Source organism: Scomber japonicus, chromosome 22, assembly GCF_027409825.1.
Source record: "Scomber japonicus isolate fScoJap1 chromosome 22, fScoJap1.pri, whole genome shotgun sequence".
In the NCBI taxonomy this organism is placed as follows: Eukaryota; Metazoa; Chordata; class Actinopteri; order Scombriformes; family Scombridae; genus Scomber; species Scomber japonicus.
In genome coordinates, this window is record NC_070599.1 from 3,863,160 (window position 1) to 3,883,236 (window position 20,077).

The following is a 20,077-nucleotide window of genomic DNA, read 5'->3' on the forward strand; positions in this document are numbered from 1 at the left end:
TGGATGTACCAAAGGTAGGACACAATTTTGAACTGACAATAGGTCAAAGGATAGCAAGTACAATCAGACCATCAGAGTATTGATGATGATACAAAATACCAGGGTAACAAAGCTACCAACAGCAAGTGTGTTGGTGTGGTACCTTGAATGGTTTTGTTATTACATTTCTATATTATACAATAAAATAGTTTCTACTTTCACAGAGTTTGAGCTCAGACTGAACAACTCTAACCCACTTAATGAGAAAGCAAAGTATAAGAAATAATAATACAAAACAGAATTTCACGTGGACTCGTGTTGAATTATGTCTTATATACAGTCTATGGTTGAATTCTGTCAGCATGTTCTATTGCAAGAGTCTCATTTCAACACAGACAATCTAAATGAATCAGCATGAATCTCTATCATACAGTACTGATATCAGAGGTGGATAATACTGACTGGACAAGATGCAAAGCTGATAAAAAAAAAGACTTGTAGTCTCACATGATCTCAGTACATGCTGTCCTAATCTTCATCTGTTGCTAAGAGATTGGTCCAAGTCCCAGGTCAGTCCCTGGTGTTTCCGTTAAGGGACTGAACCACCCCTGTCAGTGTCCCTCAACCCTCCCAGTCTCCCAGCAGGCACACTGGGAAATAGCTGCATTTGGGTGGGTAAAAATACAGCAAGAATGAAGGAAGAGCGGAGGGGAGTCTCCACATGTGGGAATAACAGTTTTTTAAAGTTGGTGTTTTGCCAGTGATCTACTGTGGTGAGGTCATGTTGATCTGACAAACTATTCTGAGAAGTGCATTTCCTGGTTCCTCTAGTTCAGTGACACCACTTAATTTGGAAACGAGTGGATAGCATCACATTAAAGAGGGGTTTTCCTGCGTATAGAAAGCTATTGATCAAGAGTAAAATAACCCTGAATTACAGACATACCAGAGGAGCAAAGTGCCTCCAAAATTAACTTGTCAGGAGCTACAAAGCTTTTTTGTTGTTTTTTTATGTCTAATGAGCTTCTAAAGGGTTTAATGGGACGTAGGAGGGGGTAATGGTGGTTACCATGATGTAAACCCTTTCCTAAACAATCCACTTCCTGTCCGCAGGCCACCCACCAGTTGGTGTGCATCCTGTTTTGGAGGCCAGGGTTTACAATGTGATTGAGTGTTATTTGATCAACACAGAAGGCCAATAGTGACAGCTATGATTAATAGTATGCAGGCCAGTCAAAGTTGTCCTCCTCTGATATATTGAAGTGTATCTCATTACATAACTGTACAATAATTAAGGAAATGTCATGTCGGGCAACTGTTTGCCCCAGAGAGCTGAGGGTGGCAAAAAAAAGGGAAGGGGCACTTTTGTGTGGTTGACAAGGTGAAATATTAAGTGGAAGTTTTGCAGACAGATGGGACTGTCACAGAGGTTCACAACACACCAGAGGAAAAATGAAGCAGACATTGTAATAACTTCTAATTTCATTCTATATTTTCATAAGTTGGTGAATGTAATTTTCTGCAGTGTTTAGCTAGCACTGATGTTAATGGCCTTCATAATACAGAGAGGGAGTTTACAGTCTGTTGTAACGCACCAATTTTACTTTCTCTCTGATTTTTTACGGAACTAGTTCAATATTTGCAGAGATACTCTTGCTTTCTTTTAGAGTGTGAGACTGTCTGAGTTAAGTACAGAGCTAGCGTTGTGGTTAACCTAGCTTAGCATAAAGACTGGGAGGCAAGTGGAACGCATAAACTAGGCATAACATGTTAATCATTGGACTGGCAAGAGTATTTTCAGAAGCTTGGAAAGAGCTAGGCTAGCTGTTTCCCCCTGCTACCAGTCTTTATGCTAAGCTAGGGTAACCACATGCTATCTCAGGATCTGTACTGAATATACAGATTTGAGATTGATTTCCATCTTCTCAACTCATTCTCAAAAAGAAGGCAAATAAATGAATTTCCTGAAATCAACAGTGTCTTTCTTTCTGACTGTTTTTAAATGTATAGTTCTGGGACAATTAAATACATAGATACACCAATATAGAAATGCCAGGAGATAAAAATGACAAGTACTAATAACTTAAACATTAAATATTGCCTTTTTTTAATAATCAGAAATTGAATAAATAGAGCAATTACAACAAATTGTGCTGTTCTTTTAGAGCTCACTAAAACACCTAAAAGAATAAAACTCCTAATGAATAAATACTCCAAACATGAGACATCAGATTCTTTCTAGGTAAGGACGAACATGTGCTTGAAGTTTACCACTGGTGGAGTAATCAGATCCCTGCGGGCCACCATCATACCCCACAGTTCTATATATGACTTTTGTAAATATAGCCTGGATAAGCCAAACACCTGTGAGCTGTCTGTCAGAAGCACAGAGGGGACGACAAGCAGCAAGAGCATACTCCACCATATTAATAAGGTCACAGAAGATCATCTCTGCAGCCATGATGCAACACAGTCACATGGATGACCTTTGATTACACTATGGAATGATATTTCTAGGAATTACATACGTTTTACTGTTGTTGTTTTTTGGCCGCTTGGTGTCGTAACACTACAAGATAGAATCGTGCGTATTTGATCAACTGTGGTCTCTCAAGCTTGATATGGCACACTACAGCCTCTTTACACATTCAGCTGGCAAAAACATCATTAGCTGTCTTTTGGATGTCTTTTTGGATACAAATATTTACTCTTCTTTTTGCTCAGTTCTGGTCACCACCAGTCCCTGAGTAATATGTATGGCTCTTTAGCTGCCAATCAAATCTGCTGGAGTCATGGCTGGATTTACCATACAGGCAATCTGGGGCCCTCAATGATGGGAGAAAAAAATGTGTGCAGGCTCTACAGAATTAGACACAAAGGTTGACTCATTCACTTGATGTTGATACTTATGATCACTGCTGAAAACCCAGTATGTCAAATATAAAATATGGACTTACAAGGTTTCCACCCAACAGTGGTGTTATCCAATCAGAATAAAAATTAAAGTTGTTAGGGGAACATGAGCTTCAGTGCTGTGGGGCCCCTGGGGGTACTAATGCAGTCTTGACTGTAGTTAGACAGTAGACTGAGCACAGCTGAGAACAGTAAAGCAGAAAACAGGAAAGTCCAATTGTAAAGCTGCAGGCTGTAAAACCAAAACAATTAGCTAAAAGAAGCTATAAATAAATGTCTGTATGGCAGCGGGGCTCTGCAGGGTTGGTGATCATTCTCTGGGAGTTAGTCATTCGTTTTTTAAGGAAAAATCTAAAAACTTGTCCCTTCACTTTGGCTTTTAACTTGCTTTTCTATCAGTCACTACTGCACTTTTTTAATAGCTGTATTTTACTTGATTTTACCTTTTGCTGTATTCTTTATTGATTTTTTAGCTACTTTTACTATGTACTATTTTACTATTCTAAAATTGTTATTTTTATTTTCCATCTCATATTACATGAATGCTTATATTTCTTCCCTCTTTCTTTTCTGTTCTTTTTTTAAAACATTGCTTTATTCTCATTTTAATGTGAAGCACATTGTGTATGTCATTTATTTAGTTGTAAAGCACTTTAAGCTGCATTGATTGTATGAAGGGTGCTATATAAATAAAGTTATTATTACTATTATTATTAGTAGTAGTAGTCGTAGTATTTGTGATACATTTCACAATCAATATAGTACCATATAGTATTAATTAGTGCAGCTTTAAGTATTTTTATCTGTGTAATTTTAACCATTCGTTAACTATATTGTTCTTTCCACACACAGAGATATTCCTGGTTTATTTTATACTTTTAACAGTAAACTGCAACATGTTTAACTACAGAATCATTTGACTTGTTTATATAAAAATATTGATTGTGCAGCTTAAACCCTTACATACTGTTCAGCATTACATTTGACCTCAAATTTGAATTTTTACATTGGAGAGTTGTAAAAAATACTCTATTCACATTTCTTTCTTTCAGCTGGACTTTTCCTAATGTGACCCACAATTTACAAAACTGGACATAAATTACATATTTTTGTATTTTTATATATACAAATGTACAAATTTGACCTGTTTATTTTATTTCTTTAATGAAAAATGAAAAATCAGCATTCAAATATGTTGTGGTATTCATCATATTCTATCAAATGTTCTCCTGGACCATAAAATAGTATTTGTGAATGTCTTTTTTCCACAAGATGAATCAAACATATTAATGACTGATGGGACATATATGAATGTGAATTGGTATAAAGACTAATTATGAGTCAGAATATGAGCAGTATGTAAGGGTTAAAGTTGGCATTGGTAGTAAGAGCAGAAGCAGCAGTTGGAGGTTAACAGTTACAGTTATGGTGGTCAGTTGTGTCCAGTAGCTTCTTAACAACAGCTCACTTCCTCTCAGGCAGCTGGTGTGGATCATGCGACCAACGCTTTGATCGGTGGTGTTAGATGGAGTCTCACAGGCAGCTCTGAGGGCAGCTGTTGGTATTTACCACAGTGTTTGACTGAGCTGTGAGCAGGCTTCATGTGTCAAGTGACCCGCCATCACAAGGCTGTCATGACCATCAGTCATCTGTGTGTCTCTGTATCTGCAGCAGCAGCACAGCGCTGAGGACTGATGACTGGAGGAAGAAGACAAAGAAGGCACTCACAGTGACTCAGCTGAAAAGGAAATTATATGCCAAGATTTCCTTTCCTGCCATGACCCAAACAACTTAATATGTAGCTTTGCTGTCATGTAAACACCCACTACTGCTTAAGTAGTCATTTATAAGTACTGCGTGTTACTTTTACTTTAGATTTTCATATTTTTAAAAGCTGATAAGTAACTGACATTTGGGCTAGTCTTAATTACCATAAAGTGTGTGTGTGTGTGTGTGTGTGTGTGTGCGTTGCTAGGCAGGGACGAAAGCTGGCAGTGCTGGTCACAAACTCAGTTTCATGGCAGCTCCCTCCTTTAGTCCTCTGTGCCTTGTACAAACACAGCCATAGTAGGAGAACACAAAACAAGCCTCTGTTCAAGATCCAAGTAAAGCCGTCTGCACCTTCATTTAGATGCTTAATTAAAGGGGCATTCACTCTAAATGCACTGACCCCAAACAGTCTGTGGATGTCAATATATAAAATATCAACTCCAAACTGTTTTTTTTCTTCTATCATTTTTTTTATCAGTTATGAAAGCATCAGTAAGCACACCTGATTGTTAATACAGTGCACACAACTACAGTAAGTACATTAGATTTTCACTATTCATCTTCATGCCCTTCTAAATACAACAACTTCCGATCAGCTGACTGCTCTTCTCTTTTTCCCCTATGATGCAGCAATATTTAGTTGCATTGTTGGAAGTAGAGGATCAAGTGTTTACTCATACTAGTGGATGAAACATCTGGATATCTCAACCTCTGCTGCTTCCAACAGAATAACAGTTGTATCATTTAAGTCAAGACAAGTAATGATTCATAGTATCATTAGAAGAATACTGAATATGAATTTTTCAAGGTTTGAAAAATTGAGACAGAGGGAAATACAGATAATAACAATAATAACTAGCACTATAAAGTTACATAAGCCTGATTACTCACAGTGGACAGGCTTCCTCCACAATGGTCTGGGAGCAGTGCAGTGTAGAAAGTTGGGAGCAGCCCCCTCCTAAGGGTCAGAGCATGGCCCAAGGCAGAGACACAACAATAAAGAGAGTCAGAGAGACAGAGAGAGAGAGGGGGGGGGGGAGAAAAGAGAAAACAGCCAGAGGAGGAACCAAGCTGCTCTGCTCTTGGCTGCCTGCCAATATGCATACATACACATACATATATGTATATTTCTATTTTTACCCTTTCTGGTCTTTCTCTCTCATGCTGTCATTTTTAATCTCTCATTCCATCCTATTATTTACATTTTCTTTCCCTCCTTCTGTAGACATTCACAGACAGAGCACACTATCACACACATGTTACTCCCACTCACATACACAACTCCACATCTGTACTGATGTTTTCTATCAGTATCTGCTTTCTCTTCATTTAATTATATCTGTTTGTTCAGTTTGTGCCACTTTTTCTGTTATGTCTCATTTCATTCATTGAACTAAAGAGAGTAGTCTGATAAGGCACCAGATGAACAAACAGTGTGAGGTTGTGTATTCGCAGGGACACTCCACACCACACCCTGCTTATCTGTACTAAACACACTCAGCTTCAGCCTGTCATTTATACACATTGATATCAACACAGCAGAGAGATTAAAGTAATGGTGGATGTTTCAGTCTATCCACAGACCTGATGCAGCTCTCATGTAGTTAGTTGTGACACCTTGTGGTCAATCCTGTACAGTACATGTTCACCCAGCTTTAAACATCTGGAGTGACTATCAGTGTGCAACAGGTACGGTCAGTGTTAAAAAAGAGGAGCTCATATCACACCTGCCAGAGAGAAAGAATCATAAATAGTATCTAGTTATCAAGTTTGGTGATCCAGCTGTGCAACCACTGCTGGATTTACCATACAGGCAATCTGGGTAAGTGCTCAAGGGCTGTTGACCAGAAAGGACAAAAAAAGACAAAAATGTACATACTTTTTTTTTTGGTCAGGCTCTACAGAACTACAACACAAGTCTTGACCCACTCTATTGATGTTGATAATTATGATCATTATCAGAAACCTCATATGTCCAAATCAAATATGGATTTACAAGATTTCCACCAAACAAACAGCAGCGTTATCCAATCAGAAAACTAACAAAATGTAATAAACAGATGTTTTAAAAAAACAAACACTTTTTACAGCTACAGTTGCTTGTGACAGGCAAGAGAAAATATTAAACATTAAAAAAAAATCTAATTTAAGACTTTTTAATATATCTTTTTTGAAGAAGCTGATTCAGTGCATTTTAAGACTTTCCAATCCTCTGCACTTTACACATGATCAACTCTGTGTTCTATGTGATAGTGAACAGTTTAGTCCCATTCTACTGTGAGGTTTGGTTAAACTGTGCTGATTACATATTTCTGAGCCCAGCTGTTTAAATCATTCACAGTGTTGCACTCATGATGTTTGAAGACTAAATACAGATGTGAACAGGAAATATTTCACTCTTGTGGTCGTACAGCTTTACTGGAAGTGAACTTAAATGATGAATGAGGTGGGAGGTTAGGGTTAGGGTTAGAGGTGGGTTGTGAGCAGGTTTGAGTGCAGCTCAGGTGGTGTGGAGAGTTGAACATGGACTCATCAGCTGTAAAGGAGCAGAGGAGACGGTACAGATGGATGAGAAGTACTGAGGCTCTTCCTCACAGGTGTCTTCACTCAGTGTCATTTCATTGAGATTGATGCCTTCCAGCTCTGCATACTGCGCACCGGAGAAGAGCCTGATCACCGCACGCACCTGAGGAACCTGCAGGATGGTCTCCTTGAAGGTAAGGAGCAGCACCAGGCCCACCAGCAGATAACCTGTGGAGAGAGGAGGAAGGTTTGAAATGTTGGGCCAGTTATTCAAATGTAATGGGGTTTTTTGTTTTTTTTGTTTTTTACATTACGTTAATAAATTAATAATATTTGATGAAAATATTAGCTTTTTTTGGTCAAAAGTGTCTGAGGCAGATGGGTTGATGTACAAACATCAGTATTATTATTATTACTACTATGAGCTCATCTCACTAGTTACAGTGTTTCTGTCTTACAGTGGTGCCACATCTAAATGCTAACATGAAGCTAACAGTCATAAAAACAAAAGTTTATCTGTGATTTTTTTGTTACCTTTAAATCTGCAATAATATGTTTTATAAATTGGGGGAGAAGAAAGCTAGGTTTTTGGCTCCTGATGCTATAATATGGAATAATTTACAATCTGAACCCTTATTAAAGAGATCCTTGATCTCAATGGGACTAACCTGCTTAAATAAAGGCTACATTGTTTTTTTTTTTAAAGCTTCTCTTCCCTCACACCCACGGTCAGCTGTCCCATCTACTTTCTGCAAGATTTCTCTCAAAAAACACATCTGGTCTTTTTTTCTGTCATTTACATGTATAATTCTCTGTCTGTCTGTCTGTCTGCCTGCCTTCTTTCAAATTTAATTTAAAAATAACCATATCTCAAGAGAGCAGATGTTGAGTTAACTCACCTCACAAAGCCTTGAACTGAAACATCTGTTCAGTCTGTTACTTCCATTATATTAATAATAAACATTATAATAAACAATGTATTACCTCACATAGTGTGAACTTGTCCCCACAGCAGTTTAAGAAAGCCTTGAAATCACTTTTTATTTTTTAACTAACCAGGACCGCCTACTTAATCCAATAAAGTCCAATAAATATTTTTCATGTTCATATAATAAATAAATGACTGCAATTTTGTGGTTATTTTACTGTTTGTGTTTAACTTTATTCTACTTTAAAAAACTTTGCCTTTACCCTGAAAGGGTTTTTTGGCAATCCCCCCTCATCATATTCCTCTGTACTTATTATTACTGTGTATTTCAAATTTTTCTATACAAACAAAACATAATATCACACATACTTTATAAAATCATCTGGGCACATACACTTGCATTACAAGTTGATGACATGATTCCACTTACATGTGGTGAGGAGGTTGAGTGTGTCTCTGGCTGCTGGGCTCCAGCTTCTCCCCACACACTTCCCTCCCTGACCCACAGTGCTCAGGATGAGGAAGCAGAAGAAGAGAGCGTCCAGGAAGCTCCACTCAGGCTCCACCGCACACACCAGCAGGGAGGGGAGGAGGAAGAGTAGGAAGAGGAGGAGCACTGAGAGGAGGGCGGCGTGGGTGACGGTGGCCCGGGTGTAAGGCAGGGCCCAGTGAGTGTGCAGGTGGTGCACGGGAGCGTAGGTGATGATGGGGAGGAGAAGGTTGGAGAGGAGGGTGAGGAGGAACAGGGTGAGGGGGATCCCAAGGGTGCAGTAGAAGATACAGAAGAGCTTGGCTTCGTCAGATTTGGGAGTGTAAGAGTCAGAACCTGAGGAGGCAGAGAAGAAGAGATTTTTCTCATTTCAATAAATCTTATAAGATTGATTATTACTGTATTTATAAATGTATGTATGTACTGTAGAGCTGCACTGTCACACTGCTGCACCAGGTTCCTCCATCACATGAACGCACACACACACACACACACACACACTGTAGTTCCACACACACCATCCTGCTGCCAGATATACTCACTAGAAAACCAAATGTGGATTCATCCGCCGCTGAAAATAGTCCCCTATGAATGCACTAAACTAACTCTTTCATTTCATCTCTGTGCAGTCAGTAACACATCTACAGCTCACTGATTAACATACAGACACACTGTAAACATGTCAAACTGGTTTGTGGTTTAGTTGCATGCAGTTATAATTACTATAGTACAGCCTGCTGGATCCAGTCAGTAAACACAGGTGTTGGTCTCTGTACATGATCAATGGTATCAAACTTGATATCTGTGATGATCAGACTTCAGAAGCTACACAGCTCAGAAAAGAAATATTTCCAGCTACTTACTAAATAAAAGATCTAAATAAAGATATAACATTTTAATGATGGAGCTTTAAATGTGTTAGTAGATGTACTCTTAAACTGTGGACAGAGCCAGGTTAGCTAATTCCCCCTGCTTCCAGTCTGTATGCTATTAGCTATAGGCTAACCACATTGTGAACACACACACACACACACACACACACACACACACATTACAGTGGTGTCCATCTGAACCTTCACTCCTGGAGACAAACAAGATAAATAGCTTTGTGTTGTAGCTTTTACTTTTTGAAAAAAAAGTTTGAATTTTTTGGAGCACCTATTTCTTTAAAAGGTGATATATTATGTACATGCATTATGATTATTATTTACTGAGGAGAACTAAGGTAGCATAGAATATATTATTTGGGGCGACTGCGAGCACTATATGTTTTCTGTTTTTTTTTTTACTTCTAATCACTGTACTTTGAAAAAGAAGATTATTTAAAACTGTATCTTTGTACATGTGTGTATCTGAGTTTTGGACTGTTGGTCATTTAAAGATGTAGTTTTGACTTCTAGGAGAGTATGACTAACTATCACAATTGTATCATGTTTCATTTCTAGATTAAACAATAAATCAGTCGATCTGGAGGAATATGACAGTTTCATTCATTCATTCTTCTCTGTGCTGTGTCTCACCCATCGTGGTCAGAGTAACAATCACATAGTAGAGAGATGAGATGATGTCATAGTTGCTCTGGTCAGCGTCGGCCTTCAGAACAGAGACATCGCCATGGTAAGCAGAGAGAACTTCCTCCAGCAGCTCCATCAGTCTGCTCTCCTCTACACACTGGTTCTCCTGCAGGAAGACGCTATGCAGCTCCTCCACCTCCGCCCTCAGCTCCTTCTCCACCGGCATCTCCACCGCTGTGAACACCACACCTCCCAGCACTACAAAGAGTGTGTAGCTGAGGAGCAGGAAGGGAAACGCATTGACCTGACAGAGAAGTCCCAGAGAGGACGTGAAGCGGGACATCATTGCTGTTTGTGAGCGGACTGAAACAAGACACTGAGAGCCGAGTGTGTTTTAAATATTTAGAAAGGTAGAGCAGAGACACACACACACACACACACACACACACGTTCACAAAGATACTGGGTCAACTCAGCTACAACTGTGAGAGCTTTATTCTTAGAAAACATCAGCTATGTACAACATGTCAAACTTTCTTACACATATACAGCAGAGCTAGATTCTGTTCATGATGATCCCTCCATCTCCATCTTTTCTTTCTTTCTTCAGGTGCTTCCAGTGTGTGTTGATAGAAGACCAGTGCTGATCTACACAGTCAGTGTGGTTCACCTCTCATTATATATTCATCTAAAGCTCAATTCAACTCTATTCAGCTGATTATAATGAGTCTAGTGCTCAGTTGTTTATTTGACTAATGATCAACAGAAAATTGTCAATTTTAATAGTGGACATCACATGTCAACACATCATTTGCTTCTTTTCACTGTTTCCTTCACAGAGAAGTCAACATGTTTGGATTTTTGACCGTTTTTTCACAATTTCCTGCACTAAATTATAAAATAAAAGTGTAAATAATTGTTTTTTGCAGCTCTAAGTGGTATTTTAGAAATAATGTTTTATTGCTGAAATGAATCAATGAGGCAGTAGTACGACTAGGTGTGCAGGGGATAATAGAATGGAGGCTCAAGACGCAGAAGAGCTATTTGGGATGATGGCAAATTAAACTTCCCATCATAATCATCATCATCATGGCTCAGAATGACTACCCCCCAAAACAATGGAAGTATGCCATAATGTTAGCAGAGCGGAGAAGTGAATTCACACTCAGTGCACGGAGCAGATGATCGTATAAAGAAATCTGTCACCAGATGATGTCAGCTCGAGCTGTAAGAGTGTGAAATGTGAATGTGAGAAGTAATGATGGGTGCAGGTAAGAAAACACAAGTACATGACACTGTTACACAAAACACTAAGAACTGTCAAATATACATGAATGATTGTGATCTTATTTTAAACCTGAGTACCGGTAGCTATTTAGTGACGTTGATGTTTCTGTACTTGCAGTTTTCTTCATTCATTTAGAAGGAAACAGAGTGTGGAGATGGTTTCTTCCTTTAATTAAAAATTGGACGTGGTGTTTAGTTGCCTCACGAAAACCAATGTCCTCACTTTGTTGGGCTAATGGGAGTACACACTACTGTCTGTAAAATATATATATATAAATTTACACAAAAGTATTAGATAATTATACTCCAAATCTAAGTAAAAAGACTAAATTCTTGCAGTATATTTACAATCTAAGCTGAATAAATGAATATATGGCTGTAAATGTGTGTAACAGTGAAAGTCTATAGTGTGTGTGTGTGTGTGTGTGTGTGTTTGTATATGTGCAGTCTCAAGCCCACCGGTGCCTGAGTCTTTACTATAGAGGCAGGTGGAGGGAGTAGTGGGAGCAGGCCCAGCGGCGTACAGGTTTGCCCACTCTGCCGATGACGGGTAGTTTGTGGGCGTAGGCGCGTGGTGGGATGGCAGGGAGAGGTGGAGTAGGGGCAAAAGTGGTCTGGAAGGGGCGGCGGCCTTGGCAGCGGCGGCCCATTTGCCTCCCGCCAATGAGGAAGGTGAACGGCGTGGGACCGGTCTGAGGAGAGGTGAAACGAGCTTTGGGGAAAACATCACGGGACAGACCGGCGGAGCGCTGGCCTGAACGAGACGAGGAGGATCTGGAGCGCTGTACGGAGGAAGAGGAGGAGCGAGCCAGAGACCTGACGGAGAAGAGAAAGTCAGTGATGCTTCAAATATGAACCTGCTTTAGTTTTAAAGTCTGTGTAAAGTAAGAATAAATATGTGTTCTGAGTTTGACATACCACAGAAAAGTGTGTTGTTAACCACCCTGCCAAATTTGAATGATTAAAAAAAATCACCAAATATATGAAATTAGGCTTCAGCCGAGTCAGCTGAAACCCCGCCCCCTACCAAGTGTCACCTGTCAATCAAAGTCACCACCTCTACCAGAAACATGGATGCTACGTCTGAGAACTTTGTGCCACTAGCTCAGCAGCTAGCTCAGCTGCTAACTGTAGACTGTAGTAGTAGTAGTGTGTGCTGAATGTATTTATAGAGCTACAGCAGCAGGGGCGGGTAATGCTAAAGAACCCTAGCTCCACAATTCAAATCTAAATGGTTGAAATGCTTTTTACACCTTTTTTAGAAATACATTTATGACCTATTTAATGTGTTTAGAAGAAAATGTCAGAATTCACTTTACACAGTCTTTAAAGAAGAAAACAGCAGAGAGCTCCTGATCTACCTTCCTGATCCTGTAGCTGCCAGACTAGGTGGAGGCGGGTCAGTACGAGGACTCCCATCCTGCCTCGGGCTGATGTTGAGGTTAGCAGTCAGCTGTGGCATCTTACGGGTGGTGTCGGGGTTGGAGGCGGATCCGGCCGGTTCCTTCCTGGCGTCGCTGAGCTGTGACAGGCTGCAGGGAGGGTAGCTGCCTAAACCGGGTCCTGTACTAAACCTTACAGCCAGACTGTCCCCAAAGAAAGAGTACAGCTCACAGTACATGGCAGGGAGAGGAACGGGGGTCCACTCCTCCCACGGGCAGCCAGCCCCGCCCGCCTGAAGGTGGCTGGCGATTCCCAGAGCGGCTTCTGACAGAGGCTCTGGAGGAGGGCTGAGGCCTGGCGAGCTCACCCTGTAACCCATAGCGCCCGCCACAGAGCCGGGCGGACCACTGGAGCCCCCTTCTGCCTGCTGCGACAGAGACAGAGCCTTCATCTTCAGCAGGCGCTCCACCGCCACCTGCAGGACGCACAGCACAGCACAGCACACACTCAAATGACCAAATTAGCATGAAATGTGCTCTGAATATTCATGATTCTAAACTTTAACACACACAAAGACTTCAGAATGTGGCTCAATCGTGAGTTTAAAATCCAAATCGATCTTTAATCAATCATCATCACTAGCAGCAGCTTCTCATCTTTAGTTGAACTCACTGCTGCTTTCACTGCTTTTAAATACATATTGACAGCAGCAGCGGGTCAGATCAGCTGTTTATAATTCATATTAATCCCTTTAGTTTGGCCACAATGAGAGTTTGTGTGTCTAGACTCAAAGATCATTTGTGAGAGAAGAGGTTCCACTTGGTAACGTTCTGTTTTTGTAGTTCCGACAGAGTGAGACGTCTTCTTTAGAAAAGCCATCAGCTGATCACATTCTGCTGTGATATTGCGTTCATATCTGTAACTTGATCTAATCATCTGTCTCTAATGGTTTAGAAGCATGTTTGGATGAAGCATGCGGAGCTTATGAACCATCAGATCGTTTATCAGGCTGCATCTGTGTCACATATACTGTTTATCTGCACATTATAGCAGCAGGAGTTCAATGTGTCAACACATTCCTTCTATTTTATAATCATTCTTATACCAATATGATGACTGTTCTAGTATTGTGCTATTATACTTCTAATAGTAGAAACCATCAAATATTCCTTCACTTCAGTTCAAGTTTTCCACATTTTTAACATGCATCCAGATTTATTTCTCTTTTATTCATTTATATTAGTCTGTTTTACTACTTGCTCTTTTTATGTCTGCTTTTACTGCATCACATCTCCTCTTAGTTGTTTTATTATATCCATTTTCCTTTTTAATAGCCCACCTTACACTTTTGGTTTTATTCACTTTATTTTATAGTGACTACATTTTATTATTTATTCATTATATTTTATGAATCTTTTATTATCTTTTATTTTATTTGTCTATTGTATATTGTAGAGTTGTGACCGTGTTTCCTCACTTCCTGTTTTTATTTTGTCATAATTAAAAACTTTATTTTTATGTAAAGCATTTTGTGTGATATCATTATATATTAACAGTGCTTTACAAATAAAGTGTGATTGATTGATTGATTGATTGATTGATTGATTGATGTGCATGAGGAGTGACACTTATGAGATGGAGTGGGATAATAAATAAACTAAGATCTTCATTATTGATCACTGCTAAACATCATGATAGTAAAAATTAGTCACAATGTTGCCATGATCCTGCAGCTGATCACTGTATGAAGTGTGTGTGTGTGTGTGTGTGTGTGTGTGTAGCACTGACCAGGATGGCTCCATACACTTTGTGTCCATCTGCTTTGACCTGAGCGTTGGAAACAGAGTAATCATCCAGCACAGCCTGCAGGTTGGCCCAGTATGCAGGGAGGTGAGGGAACAGCACTCTCTCAACAGCCTGATAACACACACACACAAACAAACACACACAAACAAACACACACACAGGTTAATGCACAAGTTACTAAGGAGAAGTAATAGATCATTTATAATAGCCGATAATACAAGAACTTGCACAAAATGTTGACATCTAGGTTCATTCTACTTGAGAATAAAATGTGATCGTGTTGGAACATATACAGTAAGTGATGCTCAGAGAGAAAGTCAATCCTTAATGAGGATACAGTAATAATAATAATACATTTTATTTATCGTGTAAATATGGAATATGTGAGGATAGAGTTATGTGATACCTTCCATCCCAGAGCATGGAGACCCACCACAGCCCCATAGTGGGAGCACAGAGGTCTGACAGGGTCTGATAGAACCTTCTGCAGGGACAGCAGGATCTGGTGGTACAGACCGCTCACCAGATCTCCATGAGTCCTAAAGACAAATCACAACATCATTCAAGAGTGATAAACAGAAGCCATAATGATGCTGTGTTACAAACACTCAATTTAAACTATAAATTCATTCAGATGAAGTCAAATTAAATATACTGTACTGACATGCTGCCTGTTTACAGATGTGCAGATGTTTATGTCAGTAGTAAACAGCTGGCTCAGTGTGTCTCTGTGCAGCATCATGTAGTGTGACATCATCTACAGTGTGCTGGAATATTCTCTCCTCTAATACCTCTGATGGTCACATGACACTTCTCATATGTTTTTCAGCATCTAACTTCATGTCAACGTGTTTCCTCTTTATCTCACAAACAGAGCGGATCATGTGACCTCATGTGACCTCATGTGGACATTTTAGTGGTGTGAATGATGCTGGTGATGAAATCTCAGGAACATCAGCTCCTCATGAACAGGTTACATTCATCAGGATGAAACCAGAGAGTTACTACCAGTCTGACCAGTTCATTATAGGTTTTAGGACTTTATTTGAAAGTTGATGGCACAGAAGATGACAGGAAACAGGGAGAGAGAGGAGAAACAGAGAGGAGAAACAGAGAGGAGAAACAGAGAGGAGAATGACCTGCAGCAAAGGTCCCTTGCTGGAATAGAACCAGCCTTTATGTCTTTATGTGGCATGTGCTGTAACCTTTCAGCTACCAAGGCTCTCCTAATTGTTTAATCTGACTTGGAACATGAACACACCTTACAGAAAAATGTCACAGATTTAGGAGAAGAATACTGAAATGTTTGTGCAAGAGGCTCACTGTATATTTGCCAATCATTTTACATTTAACCCTTACATACTATTCAGGGTCAAATTTGATCCATGTTTTACATTTAAGAGCTGTATAAACACCATATACACATTTCTTTTAGCTAGACATGGAAAATAAAATTCATCTTTATTTTTATTTTTGCACAGCTGATGCACATTTTTGTTCATGTAAATTGAAAATGTATAAATTTGACCTGGAAAATAAATAAATAAATCAAAAATCACCATGTTATTCATCATTCTATAAAATGTTCTCCTGGACCATAAAACACTGATTGTGAATGTTGTTGTTTTTTATAGATGAATCAAACATTTATTAATGACAAATTAGAAAATAATGAATGTGAATTGGTGTAGAGACTAATTATGAGTCAGAATATAAACAGTATGTGAGGGTTAAAATTCTGAATCAGCCAATGAGTCTTATTCACCACAGATATAATGCATTTTGTTACACTTTAATGAATATCAACTGTTAAACAATGAGAAGACATTGAGTGTGAAGTAAGATTAAACAGTGATGTAACATCCTGATTAGCTCCAGAGTCCTATGAAGGCTGGAATGTAACTTTTCACCCTGATTGAAAACAGTGACTCTCTGTCATCATTGAATATATATACGCTGTCAAATCTCAGTAATGTGCTCATTTAATCCTAAACCCTGTCTGCATTAGTCACTCACCAGAAGATGTGGCTGAGCAGCAGGGCAGCGTAGTCTCTGAGGGTCCAGTGGTCATTGAGTGGGTTGATGGAGGCGGCCAGCGGCTCCAGGATGCAGTACATGACACTGGACACCAGGCTGCGTACGTATGAGCCCAGGTACAGGTAGGGGTTCTGGACCAGGCTCTTCACCATGTGGAGGAGCCTGTTGAGCTGCTCCAGGTCATGACTGACTGACTTCACCTGGACACAAACACACACATTGGGGGGGGGGGGGGGGCAGGTGTGATGTGTTATATGTTAGAGGTATACATTGTATAAGAACGCTGGCAAATTTGATATAGTCTGTACTGTGTTGAAAATAAATAAAAACATTGTTCAAAAGCACAATATTTGCACATTTTCCATATAAAAGTGTCTAAATGTGAAATGTTGTGCAGTCACAGTATTGATCTGCTGTGTAAATGAAGCGTACCCCACTGATGACGTAGACAAAGTACGGCAGCAGGGCGGCAATTTTGGAGTTAGACTGCAGGTCCAGCAGAGCCACCTGAGACACACAGGAGAGATGTTAGAGCTCGCTCACTCGCTCACGCTCACACACACAGTCCAGACATGACACAGCATGCAGGCTACCTTCATGAGGTGGGGGTCTTCTCCTAGGATGGCCCGTGTGATCTGCTGGTAGTACTTCAACAGGTCGTCTGACAGCGACTGCACTGCTGTAGGAACTGACACAAGTCAACAGTCAGCTCAGCCAAGTCTGCTTTATAACAGCGGTCATTCATTTTTAATCATTTAAATGTAATCATTATTACATCTTTAGATACAATCAAGGAGATGCAAGGTGAAATTAGGGCTGTAACTAATGATTATAGTCATTATCCATTAATTGGTTGATTATTCTTCCATTCATTGATTAGTCATTTGGTGTATAAAATGTGTGAAATTGTGACAGATGTTGACCAGTGTTGTTGTTGATGTTGACTGGATTTGACTAGATATGCTTTGAATTGTCTGACTTCTTAAACAAGCAGCCACAGACAGAACATGCCTCAGCTTGAGAAGCAAATATCCCTTTTAACTTGAGATGAGTTATTTATTATTACTATTTATTATTACTCATGTTCTAGGATTTTTTAAAGATTTTATAGGTTTTACTTGAATGTTTTATGTGGCGTATTTACTGGAATTTTATTGTATTTTTTTCTATTATGTTATTGTGTTCACTGTTTGTATGTTTGTATGTTTGTATGTTTGGTCCTGTATGTTGTTTATGTGCAGCTGTATTCTGAACTTTCCACTGATAAAATACTTTGAACAAATCAGCTTTGGAAATATAATATGATGACAGAAATGCATTCATAGCCTTTGAAAGACTTCAGTACTGATAGTTGTTTAGTTTAGTCAATATCATGTTAATGAAAGTCATGGTAAAATACTGTTGCTGTGATACCATTTAAGATGTAACACTCTCTAACTGAAATATTTGTGTTGGTGTGAAGCTATTCCTGAACTCCTGAGGTGAACTGGTCACATATCAGTTATTATTATTATTATTATTATTATTATTATTATTATTATTATTATTATCTGATAGAAGAAGCAGATTCAGATCTAGTGACATTCAGACAATCAGTGCTGTCCTCATGTTGAGCTTGTTAATTACAGCATGGCAGAGTCTCACCTGCTCCCTGAGGCTCCAGGTTGCCTTTTCCATCCAGGTACGACACATTCACTGACAGGACAAGAAAACAGGAGAAATCATTAGTGAAAGATGCTTTTTTAAAATTCAACCTGAATAAACCTAAGCATCATCTGTGTTTGTGATAGTGAGGCGGATCATACCTCGCACCATGGTCTCAGCACAGCCTTTAGGAATGTTGGTGGCCAGAGCCAACTCAACCAGGTTGATGTCCCGCTCCTCAGTGAAGAACAGCTCGCCTTCTTTCACGGATCGGAAAGGCAGAGCATCTTGAGCTCCGTAACCACATATGGCCTGGTGAACACACAGAGATAAAGACATGACTTCTGACAGGTAGACACCACTGATGTGAGCTTCAGAGGAGAATTTAAAGTCATAAATTGTCACCTCTACATTGCTCCAACGCAGAGCTCTGTTGAAACCCTCCACTGTCAGCTTCCTCCTCTTAGCATGTCTCATGAACTGAGAGCTGCTCTGTGGGGTTCAAAAATAACACACACACACACACACACACACACACACAAACACAATCAATCAATCAATACTGTAGGTCTGCATGAATAACTTGCTACAAAACTTCTAAAACACATACAAGCCTCTGTGTATTATTTCCATTCACCTTACACTACATATTTGCACCTCATGCTGGTACATACCTATCTTAGAGTATGGAACAAGGTGACTGCTGATACATTTTATTGCTCAAAGATAGATTTTGGGAAGTGTGTCACTGTAAAGTTTGAACCAGGCAGCACTGACCTGTGTTGCCTCCCTGAGCCGGTAACACACGTCCTCAGCCAGCAGAGCGGCAACATCGTCGCCGAGCTCGACGCCTGCACTCTCGGCCATGAGTTTAACGGAGTCCCGGGAAATTTCGGCGAAGCGGCGCTCCTCCCGGTCCGCCATGATCACGGCGACTACTTCAGAAACAGCCAAGGAAGCAGAGTATTAAAACCACCATTTTATTATCATTACCTGATACATGGTAATTCAAATATATCCCGAATTTACTGAAAGCCATATTTAAATTGTTAAACGAATTGACTTGTGATGTAACCGTTATGTATTAGTGATAATAAGACAGTTATCATTTAACTATCACATTTTTCAGTGGGCTCGGGTGGATGTAGCTACCAGGTGCCAGCGTGCTAACAAAATGAATTCTATGTACTCTCCAGCTGGAGCACACAATTCAAAAACAACTATAATTTAAGTGGTTATGACATTAATAAACTAGCATTGTCTGCTTTATACATGTCTATTAGTTATTGCTAGAGAAGAGTATTAGTTATATAGTGTGAAGCAACTAAATCATAGACTGAACCATTGCATTTCGCTAGCTACAATTACCCAAAGTGAAGAGCTAATAGCTAGCCTGAAAAGACTAAAAGAAAGAAAGAAAAACATAATGTTAATGTAAAACGATGCATTACCTTCTTAGCTAGATGGGCTGAGGGTTGAATATCATTCCAGCCAGGAGGAAAGTAAACATGAATGCAGCTGCTCATAAAGCACACTAACGGTGTCAAGTTAGCAAGCACAGGAAGTGACGGAATTCGTCTACAATCTTCAAAATAAGGCGATACTGGTGAGCTGTTCCGTTTTTGGTTTATTTGTTTATTTGCTTGACCATTTGTTGAAAATAAAACATGAATTTGTTTTCAGAAATATCATTAATCAAGGGAAATAGTTTGAGTTTAGACGCGCTACATCCGGTTTAGTTGTGGCGTTCTTTTCTCCCCCCCTCAGAATTCTTTATTGTTTGTCGGACAGAACAACAGAACA

At 39.6% G+C, this 20,077-nt stretch overlaps 2 protein-coding genes across 4 annotated transcripts; both read right to left on the reverse strand.

Moving 5' to 3' along the window:
- Positions 1-7,162: 7,162 nt before the first annotated feature.
- On the reverse strand, positions 7,163-10,460 carry kcnk7 (potassium channel, subfamily K, member 7). The gene is made up of 3 exons (XM_053343914.1): positions 10,124-10,460; positions 8,544-8,939; positions 7,163-7,413 (listed from the first exon to the last, which is right to left on the reverse strand). The coding sequence occupies exons 1-3, from the start codon at positions 10,458-10,460 to the stop codon at positions 7,163-7,165; spliced, it is 984 nt and encodes a 327-aa protein (XP_053199889.1).
- Positions 10,461-10,694: 234 nt separating this feature from the next.
- Positions 10,695-19,813, reverse strand: taf6l (TAF6-like RNA polymerase II, p300/CBP-associated factor (PCAF)-associated factor). Of its 3 annotated transcripts, none has more exons than XM_053343871.1 (12): positions 19,726-19,813; positions 19,052-19,212; positions 18,680-18,766; positions 18,436-18,586; positions 18,275-18,325; positions 17,224-17,318; positions 17,063-17,137; positions 16,610-16,830; positions 15,000-15,132; positions 14,576-14,704; positions 12,766-13,262; positions 10,695-12,220 (listed from the first exon to the last, which is right to left on the reverse strand). In XM_053343871.1, exons 2-12 carry the CDS (start codon positions 19,196-19,198, stop codon positions 11,881-11,883), a joined length of 1,926 nt encoding a protein of 641 aa, XP_053199846.1. In that variant the 5' UTR covers positions 19,199-19,212; positions 19,726-19,813; the 3' UTR covers positions 10,695-11,880. The 3 variants fall into 3 exon arrangements, with proteins under 3 accessions (XP_053199846.1, XP_053199847.1, XP_053199845.1); XM_053343872.1 differs by having other exon boundaries at positions 17,224-17,309; positions 19,052-19,209; positions 19,726-19,812; XM_053343870.1 differs by having other exon boundaries at positions 19,052-19,209; positions 19,726-19,812.
- Between the last annotated feature and the right edge of the window lie 264 nt (positions 19,814-20,077).

Coding starts and splice junctions, on each gene's coding strand:
- kcnk7 (XM_053343914.1), bottom strand. CDS start 10,460: ATGTCCCGCTTCACGTCCTCTCTGGGACTTCTCTGTCAGGTCAATGCG. Junction 8,940..10,123: donor TGTTACTCTGACCACGATGG/GTGAGACACAGC, acceptor CTGCCTCCTCAG/GTTCTGACTCTTACACTCCC. Junction 7,414..8,543: donor ACTCAACCTCCTCACCACAT/GTAAGTGGAATC, acceptor CTCTCTCCACAG/GTTATCTGCTGGTGGGCCTG.
- taf6l (XM_053343871.1), bottom strand. CDS start 19,198: ATGGCGGACCGGGAGGAGCGCCGCTTCGCCGAAATTTCCCGGGACTCC. Junction 18,326..18,435: donor TGCTGAGACCATGGTGCGAG/GTATGATCCGCC, acceptor TTGTCCTGTCAG/TGAATGTGTCGTACCTGGAT. Junction 17,319..18,274: donor CCTGGAGCCTCAGGGAGCAG/GTGAGACTCTGC, acceptor GACTTGTGTCAG/TTCCTACAGCAGTGCAGTCG.